This window comes from Scyliorhinus torazame, chromosome 1, assembly GCF_047496885.1.
Source record: "Scyliorhinus torazame isolate Kashiwa2021f chromosome 1, sScyTor2.1, whole genome shotgun sequence".
Classification (NCBI taxonomy): Eukaryota; Metazoa; Chordata; class Chondrichthyes; order Carcharhiniformes; family Scyliorhinidae; genus Scyliorhinus; species Scyliorhinus torazame.
Window position 1 is genome coordinate 49,251,321 of NC_092707.1, and position 27,019 is coordinate 49,278,339.

Below are 27,019 nucleotides of genomic sequence, written 5' to 3' on the forward strand. Positions count from 1 at the left end.
CTTTTTCCCCCCCCCACCTCCCTGGTTCTCCTCTCTTGTTCCCTGTCTCTTCCCTCTTTCCCCCCCCCCCCCCCCCCCCCCCTCCTGTGATTCGCCTTTCTTTCCTCTTAGGTTTAGCTTTCCGACTCTTTCCCCCCCCCCCCCACACACACACACACACACACACAGGTGTGTTTTCTTACCCTCAGCATGAGTGTCCTAGTTAATTCCAGCAGCAAGCTTTTTGTGAGTTAAAAATTAAAAGTTATTTATTACCCCATACTTACAGTTACTAAAATATTTCACACCCACACTCTCAAAGATTGGATACAGATGAAAATAATATACAGCGTATAAGTATCTCGGTCTCTTTTGTGGTAGACTGGTAGTTTCATAGATGAAGTTGATGCTTTAGTTAAAGTGAAGGTCTTCTAAAACAAAGAATCTGCAGCAGGCTGCGAGATTTCTTATAGTCAAATATCTAGGAGGTTGGTTCTCAAGTGAACTCTAGCTGGAACAGGTTGGGGAACCCTTCTCTCTGGTGAGGTCTTCCACTTTCAAGATATTGCTGTTTATTACCGTGGCTGCTTGGATGAATAGCAGTTAGTTTGATGGCTTTCAGTGGAACACTCCGTCTGCAGAACACCTTCTAGTTAATTTAAAAGCAGACAGGAAACGTGACTGTATAATCATGTGACCGTTTAAAAAGTCCTTTTACCAAACAAGAGGGTGGTGTTGCATGTTGATTCCAATCATCCTATGTTGTTGTTCGACACCTTGAGATTCACTCAGGCTAGTTTGGATGAGGGTAACTATCATAATACAATGGAAGATTAATAGGATCCAGTCACATCCAGCTTGCATTCATTGAGTTGCGATGTCTCCTTTTTCCAGGGGGAATCAGAATCAGGGCCATGGGAGCTCTATAGCCCTTTTGTGTTGATCTATCCTTAAACCAAGGGGACGTGTGAATTCCCTGGATGGTTGATAATACCCATATTTAATTAGGTATTTATGGACAGCACGGTGGCGTAGTGGGTCGCACTGCTGCCTCACAGCGCTGAGGACCCGGGTGCAATCTTGGTCCCAGGTTACTGACGATGTGGAGTTTGTACACTCTCCCTGTGTCTGCGTGGGGTTTCTCCAGGTGCTCCGGTTTCCTCCCACAGTCCAAGGATGTGCAGGTTAGGTTGTGATAAATTGGCCCTTAGTGTCTAGGAATGTGCAGGATAGGTTATGGGGATTGGGCGGAGTGGATGTGGGTAAAGTGCCCTTTCAATGGGCCAAATGGCCTCCTGCACTGTAAGGGTTCTATGATTCTTTGTGCAAGGTAGGTGGATTGGCCACGCTAAATTGCCCCCTAATTGGAAAATAAATTACAATTTTTTTAAAATTCGGTACTTACTTGGGACATTTCAAAATTCCAGATTTACAGCAACCATTTTAATGGTCTGTTTTTAAAAGTGTTGGCTAAAAGTTCACAAACTGGGACATGACATATTTGTAATGGAGACCATGAAACCGCCAGATTGTTGTTGTACAAAAAAATCTGATTTCCTAATGTTCGTGAGGGAAGGATATCTGCTCCTTTACCTGGTTTGGCCTACACATGTTTCCAGACCTACAGCAATGTGGTTGACTCTTAACTGACCTCTGAAATGGCCTTGCAAGCCATTCGGTTCCATCAAACTACATGAGAAAGTACAAAACCTGACTGACCAGCTGCCATTAATCTTGGCACTGGATAAGACAAGGAGACCTCCAGTCCAGTCATCTCAAAATTTTCTCAGTAACATTGTACCAAATTTGGGAGAACTGTCCCACAAACTGGGTGTCCATGAGGTGATGTGGGCCATTAGCAGCTGCAGAATTTTATTCCACAGCAGCTGTGTAGGCCTGCTGCATCTGATCGTGAATTGTGGACAGTTAAACAACTAATTGTGGGAGGGTGCTCCACAAATATCCCATCCCAATCCCATCCAAAAGTGTAGGAGTTCCTCTGGGCACTGCCCCGCTATCTTCAGCTATTTCATTGATTAAAAGTACAGATCTTTGCTGCCAATCGCACATGTTTAGTTCCCTTTGAAACTCATACTGAGGCAGCCTGTGCTTGCATGCAACAAGACGTAAGTGCAACCTTCCGGCTTGGACGGATAAGTGACAAGTAACATTTGTGCCACTTAAGTTATTAAATCCCCAATTCTAATTAATTATTGCCGAGGTAAATGCGCTGTCCACCAAACAATATAGTGAGTTCAGTGTTATCCTTAGAATCCTGTCATCCTATCTGTGCCAATCACTGATAACTCTAAAAGCATTACTTTGTGGTTATTTGTGTTGAACACAACTGCAGTGTATCTTGTACATTTACTGTAAAGTTTGACTTTCACTCAACTACCTACCCTTCAAGAATTCTTTAAATATTACAGCATACGGCTGGTTTAGCACACTGGGCTAAATAGCTGGCTTTTAAAGAAGACCAGCAGCACGGTTCAATTCCCATAACAGCCTCCCCGAACAGGCGCCGGAATGTGGCGACTAGGGGCTTTTCACAGTAACTTCATTGAAGCCTACTTGTGACGATAAGCGATTTTCATTATAAGCTTGTGACGCTTCAGATAAATTGTTTTCCGATATTTTGAAATGCCTGGATTGTGTACGGAGGCAAGACATTTTTGGTTTTGCATTATGCTGATGCAGCCTATCTTGACATTTTGTCTTGTGGTACTACATGTTATTGTGCCATCTAAGCTATCAGTCATTCTTCACGACTTCTCAAGTAATCCAGAAACATTAGCTGCACAACAATTTGATAATGAGAACTTATAATTTTATGCTTAGATAATAAAATAAATGGAATTTAATGGATGCACTGTCAGTATGAAGATAATGTTTAAATCTAGATTGCTCCTAAGGAGAAGGTGAACAAGCTTTTTACATAATTCTGAGTTATGAAGTATTCAGGTTTCCCTGAAGCAAAGTTAGTTGAAACGTTTCCATGCTGATGTAGTGACGTTTGTGATTCTATGTGCTTCCTTTTGTACCCTTTTAAAAATAAATTTAGAGTGCCCATTAATTATTATTTTTCCAATTATGGAGCAATTTGGTGTGGCCAATCCACTTTACCTGCACATCTTTGGGTGGTGGAGGTGAATCCCACGCAAACACGGGGAGAATGTGCAAACTCCACATGGACAGTGGCCCGGGGCAGGGATCGAACCCGGGTCCTCAGCGCCGTAGGCAGCAGTGCTAACCACTGTGCCACCCTCTTCCTGTTGTACCCTTCCTAAGTTTTGAGCTCCATACTCTGGCCAAAAATGTTTTGAATAGATGTTCTTCTTAAGCTGCCTACTCTAAGCTAATCAAGAGGCCTGGAATTGCATTACTCGGTGGGGGGGTAGTCAGGAAGGCGTAATAAGGCATTATCCTTGCAGTAGCTCAGCTTGTTTCTCATGCGGGCTTTCTTTTTTGATCAACAGAATTATTATTTTGATTGTTAGTGATTCATTTCCAGAAGATTTTTCAAAGTGAAGTTTCATAGAATTTCATAGAATCTATAGTACAGAAGGAGGCCCTTCAGCCCATCGAGTCTGCACCGGCCCTTGGAAAGAGCACCCTACTTAAGCCCAACTCCTCCATCCTAACCCCTTTATCCCCATAACCCAACCCAACATTTTTGGACACTAAGGGCAATTTAGAATGGCCAATCCACCTGACCTGCACATCTTTGGACTGTGGGAGGAAACAGGTGCACCCGGAGGAAACCCACGCAGTTACGGGGAGAACGTGCAAACTCCACACAGACAGTGACCCAAGCCGGGAATCGAACCTGGGGCCCTAGAGCTGTGAAGCAACTGTGCTAACCACTCTGCTACCGTGCTGCCAAGTTACCTCTGCAAGTCTGAAAGCATTTACTGTTGAATTAGTATCTTTTTCAATGCATTAGGATAAAAAAAATTACTTAATAACAAGCTGTGCTGGCCTGTATCAAAATCTGTGTAGATTGGTGCCTTTTGCATCATGTTAATAATGCATTAGGATAGAGTAGGGAATGGCTTGATATCAAGCTAACTTGGCCTGTATCAAATGTGATTTTTTTAAATGGAATATTTTCTAAATATGTCATCAAAAATATCGTTTTGATAGTCAACTTTTTTAAACTTGGTTAAAAGTTCAAATCTTTTTACCCCCAGGTCAAAATGCTGCAGCTATTTTCAAATCTGAGCTTTTTTGTGCTGGCGTTGGTGAGCTAGTTCAAGGGTATAGTCTAAAGTAGATTGAGAGTAAGGCGAGAGCATTAAATAAGAAGATTGACAAAGAGAAAAGGAAGAGCAGATTAATCTTAGAAATTATTGGTATTGAAGGAATAAATTAAAGTGGGAAGAAATTTTGAAACAAATTTTGCTATAGCAAATAGGGTTTAAATAGACATAGTGTAATCCAGCTAGTTACCCAGAAAGTTAAGCAGTCAATACATTGTGATTCAATGTGGTATACTATTATATTGCAACATAGAGTGGAGGATTCAAGCAAGTCTGTGCAGATTCTCATCTTACTGACTTGTGATCTTGCATGAGTAGCCTGGGGATTACACTGAACAGTTTTGTAATGAATTGTGAATAATTTTTAGGCATGTAAATGTCAAGGAAAAAAGAAATCAGATCATGCTAAAAAATATTGAAGTTTATAGTGTTCTGATTAGAGCGAGTCACAACAACTGCTACCCAGTTGTTCCTTACCACTATGGCTCCAGCATAGCTTTTGACTCGACAGAATGATTCTTCGGTTCTGAATGCTTTTCTCTTGCTGCAGCTGGTTAACCATTCAAAATATATAACATACTCATTTTCAATGTTCTATGAATCAACATGTCCTTTAGGTATACATACTTCAGTAAATCTTAAGTTTACATGATTATGGACAATGCCCTGAACTACATTAGAATTTTATTAAGTTCTTGCAGCAAATAAAATCACCACAAGGAGGGGGGATTGCACAGAACATTTTTTCTGTCAACAGCAAGAACCATCCTGTGCTGTAGTGGTTTATCTATTAAGGGGGACAATCTATTCATCTTAAACCTTTGTGTGCAGATTAGCTGCTGGAATGTTTTGTAATTTCTTTTCCACTGTGGGTGCGTGGCTGATATTGGTGTTGCAAAGAACATTACCATGCTGATGTTTAACCTAGATTTTAGTCATAAATTGCTGCTGCTAGTTTGCAAATCTATGATAAGATGGTGACAAACCCTATGTTGCTAGAACTGCAATTCTGTAGCTGGCAGTTTTGCTCATTTTTCCTCTGGAACTTTGCATATTATACATAAAGTCTCCTTGGAGCCTAGTATTTAAGTTCACTTGGCTTTTCAAGATGAGAGGCTTTTGCTATCTATATCCAGTTGATTAAATTTGTTTGGGAGTGAAGCTTTTGTCATTGTCCACTTATTAGTGCTTTTTTTTAAATTTAGCCTCCGGGTTTCACTGATTTAATACAGCTGAATGGCTTGCTAGACCACTTGCTTCACAGCATCAGGCACCCGGGTTTGATTCCCGGTTTAGATCACTGTCAGTGCGGAGTCTGTGTTCTCCCCGTGTCTGCGTGGGTTTCCTCCGGGTGCTCTGGTTTCCTCCCACAAGTCCCGAAAAACGTGCTTGTTAGGTGAATTGGACATTCTGATTTCTCCCTCCGTATATAAGCCTACTTGTGACACGAAGAAAGATTATTATTATAAGGACATGCACATGACTTTGGTACCTGATGTTTCATTCAGTCTACCGTCATTTGGTGCCAAATAATTTAAGCATATATTAAGATTTTAAATTGACCCACTTCTATCCAATAAGCATACTGATGTGACCAATGATATTTATCCTGTGTCATTGCCTACACTCCTGTATTAGGATTGCTATCAAGGGATGTGATAGGGAAAGTGTTTCACAGAATTTAACATCTACAGGAAAGGTACGTTATGCAGAAGATATTGTCATAATCACTGATGTCACAGAATTCAATCTTTTTAAACTGAAAATATCCAAGGATTCTTATTTTTAAATGTTTTGCCCTGTCGTTATATGGACGAGTTACAATTAAACCTATATTTCTTTTGACTTAGATGAATGTTTAATTCTTTTAATCCTTTCCCAAATATGATGGTAAGCCATTCAATTCAATTATGAACTCTTGTAATGGTGACCAAAAATGTTAAGTCTGGTTTAAATGTCCAAGTGTTGGAGCTGCAAAATATTTTCTTTTTAAGTCATTCTGATGTGAATGTGTTCTTTTCACTAAATTGCCCTAACTCTTTGACCTGCAGGTGGTGGCAAATGCTGTGGCAGCTCTCTCAGAGATTGCAGAGTCCCATCCAAATAGCAACTTGTTAGACCTCAACCCTCAGACTATCAATAAACTTTTAACAGCCTTAAATGAATGTACTGAATGGGGACAGATATTTATCCTGGATTGTTTAGCCAATTATAGTCCAAAAGATGACAGAGAGGCTCAAAGGTAAAACTCAGAAGTGGCAGCTTGAAATATTTTCTTCCCTTACAATAAAATTAGGTGTTATAGTTAATGTCAGAGTTAACCATGTAATGATAGAAAGTAAACTTGCATCTGGTAACTATGCTGTTTTTATTCCTCCATAACTGTTTTATATTAATTGAAAAAAAAGCTTGCCCAAGTTATTTAATCTTTAATAAACAGAACTTGCAACAACTACCTGATTCTTAAAATTAATATTTGGGGATCTTATAGACAGTTATTTGTCATTTGAAATTTGATTCTTGAGTTAAATTGTTGCTAAAGTTGAAAATATTAATCTTTCATTCCTTGTGTTTCTGAATAATGTACAAAATGTGTTTAAGATATTGTGGACCTTTAATTTAACCCAGAATCTCTTGTCTGATAGCATTTGTGAGCGTGTGACACCACGTTTATCTCACGCTAACTCAGCTGTTGTCCTGTCTGCTGTAAAAGTTCTGATGAAGTTCATGGAAATGTTGTCAAAAGACTTGGATTACTATGGCACTTTGCTGAAGAAACTGGCACCCCCACTAGTAACACTGCTGTCTGCAGAACCCGAGCTTCAATACGTGGCCCTCAGGAACATTAACCTCATTGTACAGAAAAGGTAATGTACTATGTGATTACAGTTGTTGTAGAAAAGGAGTGTTTTTGTAACAAGTCAGAAGTTTTCACGAATGCATGTTTTAAATTATTACAACACCAACATTTGAGTTGGGGGGGGGGGGATCTTACCAGTTTGGCAGTTAACATTTTTCATTTTTGGCTCAAATATTAACATTTCTTCCTGAGTCAGAAGGTTTTGGGTTTTAATTCCCACTCCCCCAAAAAAGTGAATGTTTCATCTCCGTTGACATTTCAGTGCAGAATTTAGGGAGCACTGCATTGTCTGAGATGCCATCTATTGGATGAGGCTTTGTCTGTTGTCCAGGTCAATGTAAAAGAACCATTGCATTTTTTTTGAAGATCAGGGGAATTACATGATTTTCTGGCTGGTGTTTAAACCTCAACAATTACCAGCAAACACATTTGCTCATTCATCTGATTGCTAGGTGTGGGATCTTGCTGAGTACAAATTTGCTGTTATTCCTACGAAACAATAACTCCACAATAATTCACTGGCTGTGAAGTGCCTTGGGATGTTCTGAGCACATGGAAGATTCCATATGAATGCAACTCCCATTTTTTCTTTGTAAAACTATATGGATTTTACATAATTTCATTCACAGTTGTTTGGCTTACAGTATATTAGTACGTCTTCATGGTATAAAACTAATTGACGTGCTTGATTTTTGTCTGCGAGTTTTACGTAAACTTGTTTGCTATCGTCTACTGCCTGTTTCATTCAAATTTCTACCACAGGATAGTAAGGAAGATGGAACATTTTAAACTGATACAGCCGGAAGTGTTAGATTAGGTCACTTTATGCCGCATCTAAACGTGCTATTTGTAACCAGAGAGTGTTCATTGTTGACATCACTTCTTAAAATAAATTTAGAGTGCCCAATTCTTTTTTTTCCAATTAAGGGGCAATTTAGCATGGCCAATTCACCTACCCTGCACATCTTTGGGTTGAGAAGGTAAGACCCACGCAGACACGAAGAGAATGTGCAAATCCTACACGGATAGTCACTCAGGCCAGGATTGAACCCGGGTTCTCAGCACTGTGCCGCCCGCATTGCTGACATTACTGAAATAGAAAGCTTCATTTCACAATACTAAAATTCTGGTTGGGGATCAAGAATTTTCTGCTCTACAGTTCTACCCACTGATGCAAATACTCCCAGCAAACCTTTCTCTCAAGCCAATTATCCGGCTCTCTTTCCCCCCTCCCCCCCCAAAAAAAAAACTTGACATGGCCCCCATTTGAGGTTCCTAAATCCAAAAAGTTTAGAATATGGGCAGCACGGTAGCACAAGTGAATAGCACTGTGGCTTCACAGCTCCAGGGTTCCAGGTTCGATTCCCCGCTAGGTCTCTGTCTGTGTTGAGTCTGCACGTTCTCCCCGTGTCTGTGTGGGTTTCCTCCGGGTCCTCTGGTTTCCTCCCACAGTCCAAAGGCAATGATAAATTGCCCTTAGTGACCAAAATGGTTAGGAGGGGTTATTGGGTTATGGGGATAGGGTGGAAGTGAGGGCTTAAGTGGGTCGGTGCAGACTCGATGTGCCGATTGGCCTCCTTCTGCACTCTATGTTCTATGTTCTAATATTGGCAGGATTGGCAGCTATGTTCTAATATTGGCAGCTCAACGTTCCAGGATTTAGATGTTTCAGGCGGGATAGAGGGGGATGTAAAAGGGGAGGCGGAGTTGCGCTACTGGTTCGGGAGAATATCACAGCTGTACTGCGGGAGGACACCTCAGAGGGCAGTGAGGCTATATGGGTAGAGATCAGGAATAAGAAGGGTGCAGTCACAATGTTGGGGGTTTACTACAGGCCTCCCAACAGCCAGCGGGAGATCGAGGAGCAAATAGGTAGACAGATTTTGGAAAAGAGTAAAAACAACAGGGTTGTGGTGATGGGAGACTTCAACTTCCCCAATATTGACTGGGACTCACTTAGTGCCAGGGGCTTAGACGGGGCGGAGTTTGTAAGGAGCATCCAGGAGGGCTTCTTAAAACAATATGTAGACAGTCCAACTAGGGAAGGGGCGGTACTGGACCTGGTATTGGGGAATGAGCCCGGCCAGGTGGTAGATGTTTCAGTAGGGGAGCATTTCGGCAACAGTGACCACAATTCGGTAAGTTTTAAAGTACTGGTGGACAAGGATAAGAGTGGTCCTAGGATGAATGTGCTAAATTGGGGGAAGGCTAATTATAACAATATTAGGCGGGAACTGAAGAACATAGATTGGGGGCGGATGTTTGAGGGCAAATCAACATCTGACATGTGGGAGGCTTTCAAGTGTCAGTTGAAAGGAATTCAGGACCGGCATGTTCCTGTGAGGAAGAAGGATAAATACGGCAATTTTCGGGAACCTTGGATAACGAGAGATATTGTAGGCCTCGTCAAAAAGAAAAAGGAGGCATTTGTCAGGGCTAAAAGGCTGGGAACAGACGAAGCCTGCGTGGAATATAAGGAAAGTAGGAAGGAACTTAAGCAAGGAGTCAGGAGGGCTAGAAGGGGTCACGAAAAGTCATTGGCAAATAGGGTTAAGGAAAATCCCAAGGCTTTTTACACGTACATAAAAAGCAAGAAGGTAGCCAGGGAAAGGGTTGGCCCACTGAAGGATAGGCAAGGGAATCTATGTGTGGAGCCAGAGGAAATGGGCGAGGTACTAAATGAATACTTTGCATCAGTATTCACCAAAGAGAAGAAATTGGTAGATGTTGAGTCTGGAGAAGGGTGTGTAGATAGCCTGGGTCACATTGAGATCCAAAAAGACGAGGTGTTGGGTGTCTTAAAAAATATTAAGGTAGATAAGTCCCCAGGGCCTGATGGGATCTACCCCAGAATACTGAAGGAGGCTGGAGAGGAAATTGCTGAGGCCTTGACAGAAATCTTTGGATCCTCACTGTCTTCAGGGGATGTCCCGGAGGACTGGAGAATAGCCAATGTTGTTCCTCTGTTTAAGAAGGGTAGCATGGATAATCCATGGAACTACCGGCCGGTGAGCCTTACTTCAGTGGTAGGGAAATTACTGGAGAGAATTCTTCGAGACAGGATCTACTCCCATTTGGAAGCAAATGGACGTATTAGTGAGAGGCAGCATGGTTTTGTGAATGGGAGGTCGTGTCTCACTAACTTGATAGAGTTTTTCCGAGGAGGTCACTAAGATGATTGATGCAGGTAGGGCAGTGGATGTTGTCTCAAGGACTTCAGTAAGGCCTTTGACAAGGTCCCTCATGGTAGACTAGTACAAAAGGTGAAGTCACACGGGATCAGGGGTGAGCTGGCAAGGTGGATACAGAACTGGCTAGGTCATAGAAGGCAGAGAGTAGCAATGGAAGGATGCTTTTCTAATTGGAGGGCTGTGACCAGTGGTGTTCCACAGGGATCAGTGCTGGGACCTTTGCTCTTTGTAGTATATATAAATTATTTGGAGGAAAATGTAACTGGTCTGATTAGTAAGTTTGCAAACGACACAAAGGTTGGTGGAATTGCGGATAGCGATGAGGGCTGTCAGAGGATACAGTAGGATTTAGATTGTTTGGAGACTTGGGCGGAGAGATGGCAGATGGAGTTTAATCCGGACAAATGTGAGGTAATGCATTTTGGAAGGTCTAATGCAGGTAGGGAATATACAGTGAATGGTAGTACCCTCAAGAGCATTGACAGTCAGAGAGATCTAGGAGTACAGGTCCACAAGTCATTGAAAGGGGCAACACAGGTGGAGAAGGTAGTCAAGAAGGCATACGGCATGCTTGCCTTCATTGGCCGGGGCATTGAGTATAAGAATTGGCAAGTCATGTTGCAGCTGTATAGAACCTTAGTTAGGACACACTTGGAGTATAGTGTTCAATTCTGGTCGCCACACTACCAGAACGATGTGGAGGCTTTAGAGAGGGTGCAGAAGAGATTTACCAGAATGTTGCCTGGTATGGAGGGCATTAGCTATGAGGAGCGGTTGAATAAACTCGTTTTGTTCTCACTGGAACGAAGGAGGTTGAGGGGAGACCTGATAGAGGTCTACAAAATTATGAGGGGCATAGACCGAGTGGATAGTCAGAGGCTTTTCCCCAGGGTAGAGGGGTCAATTACTCGGGGGCATAGGTTTAAGGTGAGAGGGGGCAAGGTTTAGAGTAGATGTACGAGGCAAGTCTTTTACGCAGAGGGTAGTGGGTGCCTGGAACTCGCTACCAGAGGAGGTGGTGGAAGGAGGGACGATAGTGACATTTAAGGGGCATCTTGACAAATACATGAATAGGATGGGAATAGAGGGATACGGACCCAGGAAGTGTAAAAGATTGTAGTTTAGTCGGGCAGCATGGTCGGCACGGGCTTGGAGGGCCGAAGGGCCTGTTCCTGTGCTGTACATTTCTTTGTTCTTTAATCTGATCCACAACTAATTTAGTCAAATGTCATCTTTTCTGGCTGGACCATGTCAAGTGCTGCGTTCTCTCCTGCCAAAACCACCCACTACCCCAGGATCACCTTGGAGAGCAGTAGTAACTCACTTCATGAACTGTTTCCTTAAGTTCCCCTTGCCTGCCCTGCACATCATCACCTCCAACATTAAGTGCAAGGAACTCATGGACTTCCTTATCATTAGGTTGAGCCTGTCTGTTTAGTGGTTTTGGCTGTTCCTCCCCGTTCCCATTTCCACAGGTAAAAACTTCTGCATCTCTCTCTCTCTCTCTCTCTCTCTCTCTCTCTCTCTAGCACTCTCTCACTCTCTCTTTCCCCCCCCCCCCCCATCCCCTTCACCCTTTAGCCTTGACCCACACTTATGCCTTGAGTCTACCTCTCACTTGCATACTCTCTCTCTCTTCTCTCGTTCTCTGGGTTCATCTTTCCCATGGGAACCACTCCCTCTTAAATTACTAAATTCCCACAAAGCTGCCTGCATTATTACTGCCATCTTTTATTTAAAAAATACTAACCTTGAACCTTCGCTTTGAAAACTACCACTTCCTTTCAGCCCTTGAACTCATTGTCGTTCCCCATCTTTCTTCTAACCCCATATTGAAATCTTCCAATCCGACCACAGCACCAAAATAGTTCTAACTGAAGTAATCGACATGCTAAGATAATGGTGTATTATCACTCCTTTACTCTGATAGCAAATGGTTGTGATTTATTTTTAAACCAATAATGATCTGTTGGAGGATTTTTGTCCAAGTTTCCCTCAGCACATGCAATAAGGTTCATATAAAATAAATATGCATTTGTACACATGTGACTTAGATCATTTTATGCATTATGCCAACCAGATTGCAAGCCTCTCTCTCAACCTCACGTCCTGTTGTTTTTACCTGGTCTGTTTACGTGCGACTCAGCAACATGGTTGACACTCAATCAAGCTACTCCGTTCAAGAGCAATCAGGGATGAGCAAAAATGCTGGCCCAGCCAGTGATGCCCATACTGAATTTTTGAAAACATTCTGTGAATTGGACAAATATTAACAAAATATCAAAATTCATTTTTCTTTGATATTAAACGCCTAAACCTTATATTCCAACTGAAAGGTGACTGCTGATTCCTGACTTTATACACGTTTCATTGTGTAGACTTAGTGCACAAGTAACGTTCTAATGAAGGCTGCATAGATCAGAATGCAGATTTTTCCTTAGAAGATTGCAAATTGTGCCTATCTAAAATAAATGCAGCAAAATCCTGAATACAAGAATGTAAGATGGAGGAGCAGAAATAGACCATTCAGCCCTTCGAGCCTGCTCCACAAGCCTATAAGATCATGGCTGATCTGCTGTGCTCAATATTCCACTTTTCTCTCTGACCCCATAACCCGTGACAATCAAAACATCTGAATCGAACTCAGCCTTGAATATATTCAATGACCCAACCTCTTCATCTCATTGACGGGAGCGAATTACAAACAATAACAACCCTCTGAGAGAAGAAAACCTACATTAGCTCGGCATCTGAACCAATAGAGGCAGGTTCATGTTTCAAGGGGGTACCTTGTGAACATCACAATAGATATTTTGATTGGCTCTTATATTAGTTGTTCAACCTAATGCAGTGGTATTCATCTCGAGTACTAGCATAGATAACTTCAGTTACGGTGTAAACTTCAGTTTGGGTACAGTGGGTTGAATTGTATAATTTCGCTGACAATTGCATTAGAGATGGGTGGAATGATACAGTGGACTAAGTGTACTTTCAAGTTGATATAGTAGGTGACGGTACATTTAAACTTGCATAAAATCTTATAGATACCTGGTAATATATCGCTAAGAAAATTCAATGCTGCCCACCGGTTATCTTCAAAATGATTCACAGTTGCTGCTTGTTTAGATATACTGCAATCTTGAGTGATTCCACGGTGTGGCATTTCTTTATGCCATCTACTCTATAAGTACCATTCATAATTAAATGGTTGTGCTTCATTTCTTAAATGCAGACATGAATTGGAAAATGTTATTACAAGATTTGGGAATCTAATAAAATGTTACTTCTGTACTATGATTTCCTTTTTTTTTTACAGGCCTGAGATTCTTAAGCATGAAATGAAGGTTTTCTTTGTAAAATACAATGATCCGATTTATGTGAAACTGGAAAAACTGGACATTATGATTCGCTTGGCTTCTCAAGCCAACATTGCACAGGTTAGTAACTGAAATGCACTGTCTGAATTATGTTAATAATGGAAAATACCCGAAATACTCAAGTCTGGCAGCATCTGTGGAGGAAGAAACGGAGTTAACGATTCAAGTCGATGGTCTTAGTTCTGGTGAAAGGCCATTGAGCTGTAAATTTCCAGCATTTTTTGATTATTTCCGATTTTAAGCATCCACAGTATTTTACTTTTTGAATTATGTTAGTGTTCTTTTATGAAAAAGAGGCTTCACTAACTGCTCAAGGTGGCCATGCATTATGAGCACTTCATTTTCAAATTCAGTTCACTTTAATGAAGCAACTTGTATTTTACTTGCACTTTGGATAATTGTTCAGACTTGGCTTGTTTTGTGTATGATTGTTGAAAACATTGCGAATATACAATAATTTTATTTTGAGTAGAACGTGATGAGGTTAGAATACTGAATAAATCTAATGCTTTTTATCCCAGTAAATGTTTGAATTTTCTAACTTTGCGCCCCCACACCACCAAAAACAACTACAGATTGTTTTTTTGTTATGTGCTCTTTTGGCATATTGTGTTAGTCATGAGCATAGAAATAATTTTCCCAGTAATGTTTACGGGCAATAACTGGTTACATTTGAGTGACCTTTAATGCATATAGGCTTGGCTAGCCTATTGTTTGCAGAGAGGCTGAGCCATCCTTGCCGATAGGGAAAATTTTATTGTGTTCAAATTGGTATTCATTTTTGTGTTGTTTTGATGCCATTCGGCCTGATCTGCTGAATTAATAGTAAAATTAGACGACGGACATGAAAAATGGGGTGGCCTACTAACTTCTTTCACTAGGTTTGTTTTATTGTAACCTGTTTATTCATGTTTTTATTGTATTTCATCGATGACACCATGCATATTTATACTACTGTTTGGTTTGGGGGTTTTCCAATTCAGTGATAGAATACAGCAATTGAAATCATTTTTTGAATAATTGTGTAATATTTGAGTAAATTTTTGATGTGACAACCATTTTAAAATTATTTAACAATAAGCTGACATCTCCTCCCTTTGATAGGGCGGCACGGTGGTGCAGTAGTTAGCACTGCTGCCTCACGGCACCGAGGACCTGGGTTCGATCCCGGGTCACTGTCCGTGTGGAGTTTGCACATTCTCCCCATGTCTGTGTGGGTTTCACCCCCACAACCCAAAGATGTGCAGGGTAGGCGGATTGGCCATGTTAAATTGCCCCTTAACTGGAAAAAAAAAATGAATTGGGCACTTTAAATTTAAAAAAATATATATTTTCCCTTTGATACTGCAGTTGCCTTTTATGAATAGGCCCAATCTACCAACAACAATAGCAAGCTGACAGTTCCACGTCTCTCAAACCTTAATTTTCCAAAATCCCTTCCTGAAATAATTGGGTCTTAATTATTGCACACATTCTGTTGCTTTTAAGCCAGGTTGATTTGTGTTACAATCTTTTCCTCGTGAGAAAAATCCTTGTTCAACAAAACACTAGAGTACGTAAATTAATTTAATGGTAGTGTGAACTGTAACAGCCTCCCTGAACAGGCGCCGGAATGTGGCGACTAGGGGCTTTTCACGGTAACTTCATTTGAAGCCTACTTGTGACAATAAGCGATTTTGATTTTTCAACTTGGCAGTTAAGAAATAATTTTTTTAACTTCCAAAAAACTTTAATTCTGTCGTTTATCACAAAACATTGACAAGCAAATGTTCCTTTTTAAGTTTGGGAAATCCATATGTAGACAACAGAAGTAACAGTGATGTGACATAATGACCAGGTGACAACATTTTTAACTTCTAAAACCTTTGAGCAGCCTCTCACTTGCTTTTTAAACTGGAATTTAAATCTAGTCTTGGCGAGACTAGGGCCGTAACTTGAAGCAGTGGGGCTGTGTATCTGGGACATATCGCAGAGGTGCTGGAGAACCCCACCTCCCCGGAAGCTCCCAGATCAGGATTGCAAAGCATTGGCTGGAAAGTTTAAATTCCTTCAGGCAATTGCCCTGCACCAGGAACCATCCGAAAATGTGATTTTTGAATTGCAATCCTCTGATGATTCCGACTGTCGTACAGCAGTACTTTAGAACATAGAACATACAGTGCAGAAGGAGACCATTCGGCCCATTGAGTCTGCACCGACCAACTTAAGCCCTCACTTCCACTTTATCCCCATAACCCCATCTACCCTTTTTGGACACTAAGGGCAATTTAGCATGGCCAATCCACTTAACGTGCACGTCTTTGGACTGTGGGGGGAAACCGGAGCACCCAGAGGAAACCCACTCAGACATGGGGAGAATGTGCAGACTCCGCACAGACAGTGACCCAGTGGGGAATCGAACCTGGGACCCTGGCACTGTGAGGCCTCTGCTAATCACTTGTGCTACCTTGCTGCCCAGAAAAAGGTTGGACAAATTAAAACCACATTTGTAGCCATTGGTAACTAGTATGCTGTTTCCCATCCATCCCCTTCTCACCCACTTCCAAAACCCACATGGGAGTCCCCATGCTCCCAAATCCACACACCTGCCGATCACCCCTCAAGTCCTATCTGTTTATGCATATGCATTTACTTTCTCCCCAGCTTGTCAAAGTGGCTTGACCTTTAAACCTGTCTGGTGTGGCCTGGTGCCGCTTTGGTGTGGCCTGCTTACCTGTAACTCAGCTGTATTTGACTGTAGGCCATGGGAATCTGCTGTGTTACAAAGATCTTACTGGACCTGAGATGGAAGGTCAGATGAGATAGCAGCGGTTGGATTTCAAAGTAAATAATTTCAAGTGGAATGACAATCCAACCCAATTGCCACTGCAGGCAAGATGCAGGCTATGTTTTGAAAATGTTGCCGGTTACATTAAGACTCATTATACAGTCACTCGCCTGATGCAAATTTGGAGATTATGCAATATCCCAATTTAATATAGATATAGGAATTTGCAAGTGGAGCACATCCATAGAACCATAGAATTCCTACAGTGCAGGAGAAGGCCATTCGGCCCATCAGGTCTGCAACAGCCCTCTGAAAGAGCACCCTACCTAGGCCCACGCCCCAGTCCTATCCCCGCAACCCCACCTAACCTGCACATCTTTGGGCACAAAGAGGCAATTTAGCATGGCAAAACAACCTAACTTGCACCTCTTTGGACTATAGAAGGAAACTCACGCAGACACGGGGAGAAAGTGCAAACTGCACACAGGCAGTCACCCAAGGCTGGAATTGAATCAGGGTACCTGCGCGGTGAGGCAGCAATGCCAACCACTGCCATCATGCTCGCCCCCATTTTTGACTGTTGCCACAAAATGCTGCAATGCCAGAATGTTGAACGATTGACTCAGTTGGTTAATTATTGCATGCAGTTTCTGATTAGCTTATATTAATTACCTCTCCAACTTGCAGGTTTTGGCAGAATTGAAGGAATATGCAACAGAAGTGGATGTTGACTTTGTACGGAAGGCCGTACGCGCAATTGGACGGTGTGCTATTAAAGTTGAGGTAAATTAAAAAAATTAGAAGTATTAATATCTGTGCAGTTGAAAATCTCAAATCCAATTTGTAATCCAATACTTTCTGAATGAAGAATTTGCATGATACAAAATGGTTTCTGGCTTCCTATATTTTCAGCAGCCAGGAATAATTTACTGAGACTTGCCAGTTTCATGCCAAGAACTGAATTCAATCATACTAACAGTCCAAAGATGTTAGGTGGAGTTATGGGGATAGGGTGGGGAAGTGAGCCTGGGTAGGATGCTCTTTTGGAGGGTCGGTGCAGACTAGATGGGCCAAATGGCCTCCTTTTCACTAGGGATTCTATGATGTAATGCCAAGACCTCAATTTGATTGGAATGTAAAATAATACATTAGCACAGTATGAGTTAACTATACTTTTTAAATAAATAATTGAATGAATGCAGTGGATTGGCACAGACTACTTATTATAGAGCTAATAACTCTGCAAAATCTAGTTAGCGCACAATTGCTGTGAACTTTTAATGCAGCTTTAATCCTGTATGTGGAATTTTAGGAGTATTTTATCGGGGTGGAAGGAGAGAATTAACATCCGTTGTGATGTAAAACGGTAACATTAAAATCTGGTCATGGCCTTTTTGATTTGATATAAAACTCTGCAGTACACACTAACGTAATGAATGGTTTGTTGCAGCAATCAGCGGAGCGCTGTGTGAGCACATTACTTGACCTCATTCAAACAAAGGTAAATTACGTTGTTCAGGAAGCCATAATAGTCATCAAGGACATTTTCCGCAAGTACCCAAACAAGTAGGTTACATTTATTTCTCTTTCTGGTAATATATCTATTTGATGTCCTTGCATTTTTTCATTCCACCAAGCTCAGAGGCAACATGTGATCATATATTAAGTGTATGTGCATTTCTTGCCGTGTACATATGAACTTCGTCAGATTGACAATAAATAAACAGGAAAACACACACAAAGCTGACTCTTTACACAGTGAAAACCTTTCATGAAATTTGAAACTTTTCAGTAAGTAATGTCTTTTTAGATGACTACATTTTTAAAACACCTCTTTGTGGATAGCACAATTGCTTCACAGCTCCAGGATTCCAGGTTCGATTCCGGCTTGGGTCACTGTCTGTGCGGAGTCTGCACATCCTCCCCGTGTGTGTGTGGGTTTCCTCCGGATGCTCCGGTTTCCTCCCACAGTCCAAAGATGTGCAGGTTAGGTGGATTGGTCATGATAAATTGCCCTTAGTGTTGGGTGGGGTTACTGGGTTATGGGGATAGGGTGGAGGTGTGGACCTTGGGTAGGGTGCTCTTTCCAAGAGCCGGTGCAGACTCGATGGGCCGAATGGCCTCCTTCTGCACTGTAAATTCTATGAAAAATTCTATGATATTAGTTTCTAAAGCTTACCAGTAGTAATTTCTCATTGGGCATTCTTACTGCTTGAGTAGGTGAAACTAGCCAATATTTATCCTAGACATCCCAAAAGTAGCAAAGATGACATTCTATAATAATAATAATTTTTATTGTCACAAGTAGGCTTACATTAACACTGCAATGAAGTTACTGTGAAAAGCCCCTAGTCGCCATACTCCGGTGCCTGTTCGGGTACAGTGAGGGAGAATTCAGAATGTCCAATTCACCGAACAAGCACATCTTTCGGGACTTGTGGTAGGAAACCAGAGCACCCGGAGGAAATCCACGCAGACACTGGGGGAACGTGCAGACTCCACACAGACAGTGACCTAAGCCGAGAATTGAATGTGGGACCCTGGTACTATGAAGCAACAGTGCTAACCATTGTGCCACCGTTCTGTGCTGTAACAATTCTATGATTCAATTACTCACAGTCAAGACTGGTCTTTTTTAATACCTTGAGTTTAGCATGTTTATCGTTCAAATGAGAATGGAGAGAGACCCCACTGTGGTAATGTATAAAATAAATATAGCTACAAGAAAAGGGAAACTTTCATTGGAAGACATAAGAACGCTAAGTTTGCAAGTATACTTGTATTTTATTTTGTTTCCCACCCTTTTGTTTTTCCTTTTTAACACTTGGTTTACACCATTGCCTGATTCCAGAGGAAGGTGGCTTGGTGACATTTTTTCTTCTCTCTTCACCCCATTAGTGGGATAGTTAGCTCACTTGAGCCTTTGATTGCCATTGATTGACTTTATCGTAGAATTTACAGTGCAGAAGGAGGCCATTCGGCCCATCGAGTCTGCACCGGCTCTTAGAAAGAGCACCTCGCTTAAGCCCACACATCCGTGTAATCCAGTAACTCCACCTAACCTAAGGGCAATTTAGCATAGCCAATCCACCTATCTGCACATCTTTGGACTGTGGGAGGAAACCGGAGCACCCGGAGGAAACCCACGCAGACACGGGGAGCACTTGCAGACTCCACACAGATGGTGACCCAAGCCGGGAATCTTTGAGTCTTTGGCTTTTGTTTGAATAATGTAAAACCTTTAGGTACATTCTAATGCACAATTGTTTGAAATAAGTATGTGAATCTTAGACTGCGCAAGCACCACAACTGCATTGCCGTTACAATGTTACGAAGAAGATGGAATGTAAATTCAGAAATGTCTCCACTTAATTAAAAGAATAAATCGTACTCCCTTCTCGGGTGTTTGGCTCCTCTTCAATCTGTGTTAAGTTAGGCCCTGACATTATACATTATAACTTGTAAATGAATGTACGTGCTAAATAGCCAAAGTGTTCCAAGGATATGGATTTTAAAAATATATATATTTGTTGATACCACTGCCACTGCCTGATAAATCTTGCTTATCATCAAGGTATGAAAGTGTTATTGCTACACTTTGTGAAAACCTTGATTCACTGGATGAACCAGAAGCACGAGCAGCCATGATCTGGATTGTGGGTGAATATGCAGAAAGAATCGACAATGCTGATGAATTATTAGAGAGCTTCTTGGAAGGATTCCATGATGAAAGCACTCAGGTAAGACATTGGCTTAGGTTTTCAAATAATCAAATAAGTGAGTGCCATTTCTAGACCTAAAATGGTTTCTTAGCAACTTCCTCTGACAGTCAGAATTATTTAACTTACCACATATTTTAGCATCACCTGCAAACTTGGACACTGCTACCGTAGCTCTTTATCCAAAGAACTAAATATTACTGCGGTTCCTAAAGTATTAATAAGGTTTGTTAATTGCTGGTATATACATTTTCTATGTCCGGATGCTTTGCGATTCATGTGCTATACACAAAAGGTTGTTTTGTTTTTGAATACAGCGTACCATTTTCATCTTATTTGTCATTGCATCAAATTAAGTCTTGACTCTGCTTGTCAGGTGAAAAGACTGTCATGAGGAATCATGAATTGTTTTATCTTTTGTGACAGGTTCAACTTCAACTTTTGACAGCTATTGTGAAACTGTTCTTAAAAAAACCGACTGAGACACAGGAACTGGTGCAGCAGGTTCTCAGCTTGGCTACGCAGGTTTGTTTACATTTCTCCATTAGTTCAGTAAACCTGACTAGATTGGAATGTAGCTGTAGATTGTAATCCAATACTGCAGGTTTTTATTTTGCTGAAACTCTTTGTATAGTACTGTCATGATCTCTGTAGAGACCAAGAACAAAAAAAGAATTTCCCAGCGACTGAGTGAAATGACTAAAGAACAAGATTTTATGTTTTGAGACTTTTATTGTAACAAACAAACTCAAATCAACATAGACCAAACATTACTTGACAAGCAACTAATACACCAACCTGAAGAAAACCTACTCCTCCTTTGATGGACACAATCAAAATACTTTGGACCGAAAACTTCTGAGCTCCAGGGCAGTTAACTGGGGCGTTGCCCAAAGATTCGCTGGGGAATCACTTCCTAGGAAATTGCTGTGCAAACCTTACCTAAGAAGTGCAAACGTCGGATGGGCAATTGCCCTGCACTAGGAACCATCCGAAAATGTGATTTAAATTGCAAACTTTGGATGGTTCCAACTTGTCTTCAACCAATAGTTATCCAGAAAATGTTAGAACAATTAAGACCACTTCTGGGTAACTATTGTACAGACCCACAGTGACCCCCCCACACCCAGGCCACACAAGTAGGAACCAAGTAGCAATTCTGACTCTGCCGCTCCACGGACACTCAGGCCCTTTATGACATGTTTATACTTTATGCCATGCTCCCATCCAGTAACATAGTCTTGAAGTTCAAGTTCAAATTCTTTGCAGCTTTTCAATAAGTTCCCTTCACCCTTCCATGCCAGAGCAAGTCTTCTAATCTCCTCTCAGTCTTCTCTGCATCCCCAAATGACTTCCAGCAACAAAGCTCACTCTGGCAACTCTTTTTAAATCACCACAAATGAAATGAAATGAAATAAATCGCTTATTGTCACGAGTAGGCGTCAATGAAGTTACTGTGAAAAGCCCCTAGTCGCCACATTCCGGCGCCTGTTCGGGGAGGCTGGTACGGGAATCGAACCGTGCTACTGGCCTGCCTTGGTCTGCTTTAAAAGCCAGCGATTTAGCCCAGTGTGCTAAACCAGCCCCTATTTGAAATCCGGCTCTTTGAACAGAGAACTATCTCCCACTAGTCTCCTATTAGGTTACTAAACAAGACAGTTTTGTACTCTGCTTTTCACAGCGGCAACTGTTTCTGTCTCCCTTTCTATGTCTGTGTCAGCCTCAATTTTTCACCCCAGAAATACATGTATCCCTTGCCATATACTGCAAGTCCGCACATTGGATCAAGGAGGCAACAGGGGCTATTTTGCAAAAAACATGCACAGGAGCTTAAGACACGCCCTCACAGAGCTAGCCGCAAATGGTATTGTGAGTGAGTGACAAATAGAAATGGGCCATCCCACAAAACAACTGAAGTGCTAAGCTATTTTCAAGCTAAAAGTCGTAACATTTTGCTAGCTCTTCAAATAACTGTGCTGCAGCGAAGGATTTGGTATTTACAAAAAAAACTGGTGTAAGGATGGAAGGAGGAGGACTCTGCCCTGAAGAAAATGGCAAGAGCAAATGCGCTATCCAAAAAGGACCCATTCACTGGCCTGATTTTAAGAAGCATGCATTAGAATAGGTACTCAAATCATTGGAATGTTTACATCCCCACCAGAAATGCAATGCGTAAATACACAGTTAAGTGGGGCAAAATCAGACAGTTGGTGTAGCCACTTGATGAACCAAAACAGTCTGGTGTTGAAGTAGGCGACCAAGGTTGCCCAGAGACTACCAAAAGACCTCTGCCAAACATACCAGTTTACAACGATTCTTCATCAGACAGTGGCAAAAACATGAGTGCCCATTAAGTAACATTGGCAACATGGATGAAATGCCCACCCCTCCTTTTGTTTCTTCCACTCCCCCTCCCCTTTTCTACTGTCTCCGGCTCCTATCCTAGGCCCTTTCCTTCACCGTTGATGGTTTGTTTTGCTCTTACAGCTTTGTGAGAGCCCTTCTGGTCCCCTTGTGTTCTCTTTTGGCATTTCCTTGCCCCCCCCCCCCCCTCCCCTGTTAAGAATGCAGCTTATTAATGTGGGACAGGGCTTTGGACCTGGTGCAGGAAGGTGGGAATAAGAAGGGCACCTGGGTGTCCTCGGGCTGGCATGAACAAGATGGGCCGAATGGCTTCTTTCTGTGCTGTAACTTTTCTACGATGCTATGTTCAAATGCCAAATCAAAAGGTGCCTCCAAAGAAATAGCACCCACTTTAGAGTTACGCATGTGGATCTAATGACCTTAGATCAACCTTTTGGATGCATACCTCAACAAGCCATTCAAAGATTGTGTTCAGGATGAAAATGGAATAGGTGGACGGTTGACAGGGAAAACACCTTCAAGAGTGGAAATATGCGCTAAGTGCCATTAGATTAGTTCAGTGAATAGAGAGGACCACATCTGATCCAGAGTGGGATCCTTACAAGATGCCACAGCCAAAGCGATTTGAATTTGATTAACTGCATTAGATGTCAAGACAATGAATTTTGAGTTTTATAATGCTTTAATTGTGGATAAAGGTATTTTTGTGCAAGTAATGAATTAATTCAATAATCAATGCCACATTAGTATGAATTATCAGTATTGTTTTTTAATCTATCAAAATGATAACTACCCCACACCGAGTTCACAGTTTATACTTGATTTTATAAGCCGACCCCCATTTTTTTGGGAAGGATTTTTGGAGGCTTCAAAGGTTGACTTGTATGCCACAATCCACAGCAGTTAATTACATGGCATGGTTGGATGTATGACAGTTGTATTTAACCACTGAAATGGTATATCTTACCAAAAACCGGTTTCCTTTTGTAACCAGACTAGCCAGAGTTCTTCGTTTTCATGTTTTGCATCCTTATAAATTTGAGCTATAACTTCTGAAAGAACTCTTTTCTTCAAAAGACTTCCCAAAGTAACTGTGATTTGATAATTTGGTATAAGGAGGAAATAGCGGGGCACCTGGAGGGAAATTGTCCCATTGGGAAGACGCAGCATGGGTTCACAAAGGGTAGGTCGTGTCTGACTAATTTGGTAGAATTTTTTGAAGACGTTACCAGTGCAGTAGATAACGGGGAGCCAATGGATGTGGTATATCTGGATTTCCAGAAAGCTTTTGACAAGGTGCCACACAAAAGGTTGCTGCATAAACTAAAGATGCATGGCATTGAGGGTAAAGTGGTAGCATGGGTAGAGGATTGGTTAACTAACAGAAAGCAGAGAGTGGGGATAAATGGGTGTTTCTCTGGTTGGCAACCTGTAACTAGTGGGGTCCCTCAAGGATCAGTGTTGGGCCCGCAGTTGTTCACAATTTACATAGATGATTTGGAGTTGGGGACCAAGTGCAATGTGTCAAAGTTTGCAGACGACACTAAGATGAGTGGTAAAGCAAAAAGTGCAGAGGATACCGGAAGTCTGCAGAAGGATTTGGATAGGTTAGGTGAATGGGCTAGGGTCTGGCAGATGGAATTCAATGTTGCCAAATGTGAGGCTATCCATTTTGGGAGGAATAACAGCAGAATGGATTATTATTTAAACGGTAAGATGTTAAAACATGCTGCTGTGCAGAGGGACCTGGGTGTGCTGGTGCGCGAGTCTCAAAGTTGGTGTGCAGGTGATTAAGAAGGCTAATCGAGTTTTTGCCTTTCGTTGCTAGAGGGATGGAGTTCAAGACTAGGGAGGTTATGCTGCAATTGTATAGGGTGTTGGTGAGGCCGCATCTGGAGTATTGTGTTCAGTTTTGGCCTCCTTACCTGAGAAAGGACATATTGGCACTGGAGGGAGTGCAGAGGAGATTCACTAGGTTGATCCCAGAGTTGAGGGGATTAGATTATGACGAGAGGTTGAGTAGACTGGGACTGTACTCACTGGAGTTTAGAAGGATGCGGGGGGATCTTATTGAAACATATAAAATTATGAAGGGAATAGATAGGATAGATGCGGGCAGGTTGTTTCCACTGGTCGGGGAAAGCAGAACTAGGGGGCATAGCCTCAAAATAAGGTGAAGTAGATTTAGGACGGAGTGTAGGAGGAACTTCTTCACCCAAAGGGTTGTGAATCTCTGGAATTCCTTGCCCAGTGAAGCAGTTGAGGCTCCTTCTTTAAACTTTTTAAAGAAAAAGATAGATACCTTTCTAAAGAATAAAGGGATTCGGGGATATGGTGTACGGGTCGGAGAGTGGAGCTGAGTCCATAAAGATCAGCCATGATCTCATTAAATGGCGGAGCAGGCTCGAGGGGCCAGATGGCCTACTCCTGTTCCTAGTTCTTATGTTCTTCTTGACGTTCGCTGGTAATTGAGTACATTGCGGCTGTATTTACATTGATCCAAAGAATCTTTTATTTAGATTCTGACTATTTGTTTCAAGTTTCAATATCAGAGAGAGGGAGAGAGAGAGTGAGATTGACATATAACATCTTTTGTTTATAATTGGAATTGAGCAAGAACTTTTCTGGTTTTGTGCAGATTTATTTTGCATTGACCAATTTGCGTATATGAAAATATCACATTGTGAAAATATGTATGCAAATAGAGTTAGAAACTTAATAAAGGAGTTCAAAATTATGAGGCATTTTAACAAAGTAGATGGGGAGAAACGGTTTCCACTATGTAGTCCGTAAACTGAGCAAAAATTTAAGATAGTTGTCAAAATAATCTATTGGGGGTGGGAGGTCAAGGTGCAGAAAATTGTTACAATTTTGAATGCATTAATTGAAAGGGTGGGGGAAGATTCATTGGCACCTTTGAAAGGGAAATTGGATACGTACTCAAAAGGAAAAGCTGGGACGCTATCAATTAAAACTAATTGGATAGCTCTTAAAGGAGCCAGCGTAGACTCAATGGACCAAACGGTTACTGGGGGATGGGGTGGAGGTGTTGACCTTGGGTAGGGTGCTCTTTCCAAGAGCCGGTGCAGACTCGATGGGCCGAATGGCCTCCTTCTGCACTGTAAATTCTATGATGAGAATTCTATTAGGTTTGTAAGACATGACCTTCCCTGCACAAAACCATGCTGCCTATCCCTGATAAGTCTATTTTCTTCGAAATGTGAATAGATCCTATCCCTCAGTATCTTCTCCAACAGTTTGCCTACCACTGACGTCAAGCTCACAGGTCTATAATTCCCTGGATTATCCCTGCTACCCTTTTTAAACAAAGGGACAACATTAGCAATTCTCCAGTCCTCCGGGACCTCACCAGTGCTCAAGGATGCTGCAAAGATATTTGTTAAGGCCCCAGCTATTTCTTCCCTCAGTAACGTGGGATAGATCCCACCTGGACCTGGGGACCTGTCCACCTTAATGCCTTTTAGAATACCCAAAACCTCCCCCTTATGCCGACTTGACCTAGAGTATTTAAACATCCATCCCTAGCCTCAACATCCATCATGTCCCTCTCCTTGGTGAATAACAATGCAAAGTACTCATTAAGAATCTCACCCATTTCCTCTGACTCCACGAATAAATTCCCTCTTTTGTCTTTGAGTGGGCCAATCCTTTCTCTAGTTACCCTCTTGCTCCTTATATACGAATAAAAGGCTTTGGGATTTTCCTTAACCCTGTTCGCCAAAGATATTTCATTACCCCTTTTAGCCCTCTTTATTGCGCATTTGAGATTTGTCCTACTTTCCCGATATTCCTCCAAAGCTTCATCAGTTTTAAGTAGCCTAGATCTTATGTATGCTTTAATTTTTATCTCAGCTAGTCTCACAATTCCACCCATCATCCATGGTTCCCTAATCTTGCCATTTCTATCCCTCATTTTCACAGGGACAGGTCTGTCCTGCACTCTAATCAACCTTTCCTTAAAAGACTCCACAATTTCAAATGTGGATTTACCCTTAAACAGCTGTTCCCAATCCACATTCCCGCCCTCCTGCTGAATTTTGTTATACTTGGCCTTTCCCCAATTTAGCACTCTTCCTTTAGGACCACTCTCGTCTTTGTCCATGAGTATTCTAAAACTTACGGAATTGTGATCGCTATTCCCAAAGTAATCACCGACTGAAACTTCAACCACCTGGCCGGGATCATTCCCCAATACCAGGTCCAGTATGGCCCCTTTCCGAGTTGGACTATTTACATACTGCCCTAAAAAACTCCTGGATGCTCCTTACAAATTCTGTTCCATCTACGCCTCCAATACTACATGAGTCCCATTCAATGTTGGGGAAGTTAAAATCTCCCATCACGACCACCCTATTGCTCCTACATTTTTCTATAATCTGTCTACATATTTGTACCTCTACTTCATGCTCGCTTTTGAGAGGCCTATAGTAAAGTCTCAACAATGTTACTGCACCCGTCCTATTTCTTAACTCTACCCAT

At 41.8% G+C, this 27,019-nt stretch overlaps 1 protein-coding gene across 2 annotated transcripts in view; it reads left to right on the forward strand.

The window, feature by feature from the left end:
- Positions 1–27,019, forward strand: part of ap1b1 (adaptor related protein complex 1 subunit beta 1) — a 124,662-nt gene that overhangs the window by 46,646 nt on the left and 50,997 nt on the right. For both annotated transcript variants that reach the window (XM_072490590.1, XM_072490664.1), the window contains exons 6-12: positions 6,293–6,483; positions 6,887–7,108; positions 13,609–13,729; positions 17,124–17,219; positions 17,887–18,002; positions 20,011–20,176; positions 20,582–20,680. In XM_072490590.1, coding sequence (XP_072346691.1) covers positions 6,293–6,483; positions 6,887–7,108; positions 13,609–13,729; positions 17,124–17,219; positions 17,887–18,002; positions 20,011–20,176; positions 20,582–20,680 — 1,011 coding nt within the window. The remainder of the gene's footprint in view (positions 1–6,292; positions 6,484–6,886; positions 7,109–13,608; positions 13,730–17,123; positions 17,220–17,886; positions 18,003–20,010; positions 20,177–20,581; positions 20,681–27,019) is intronic.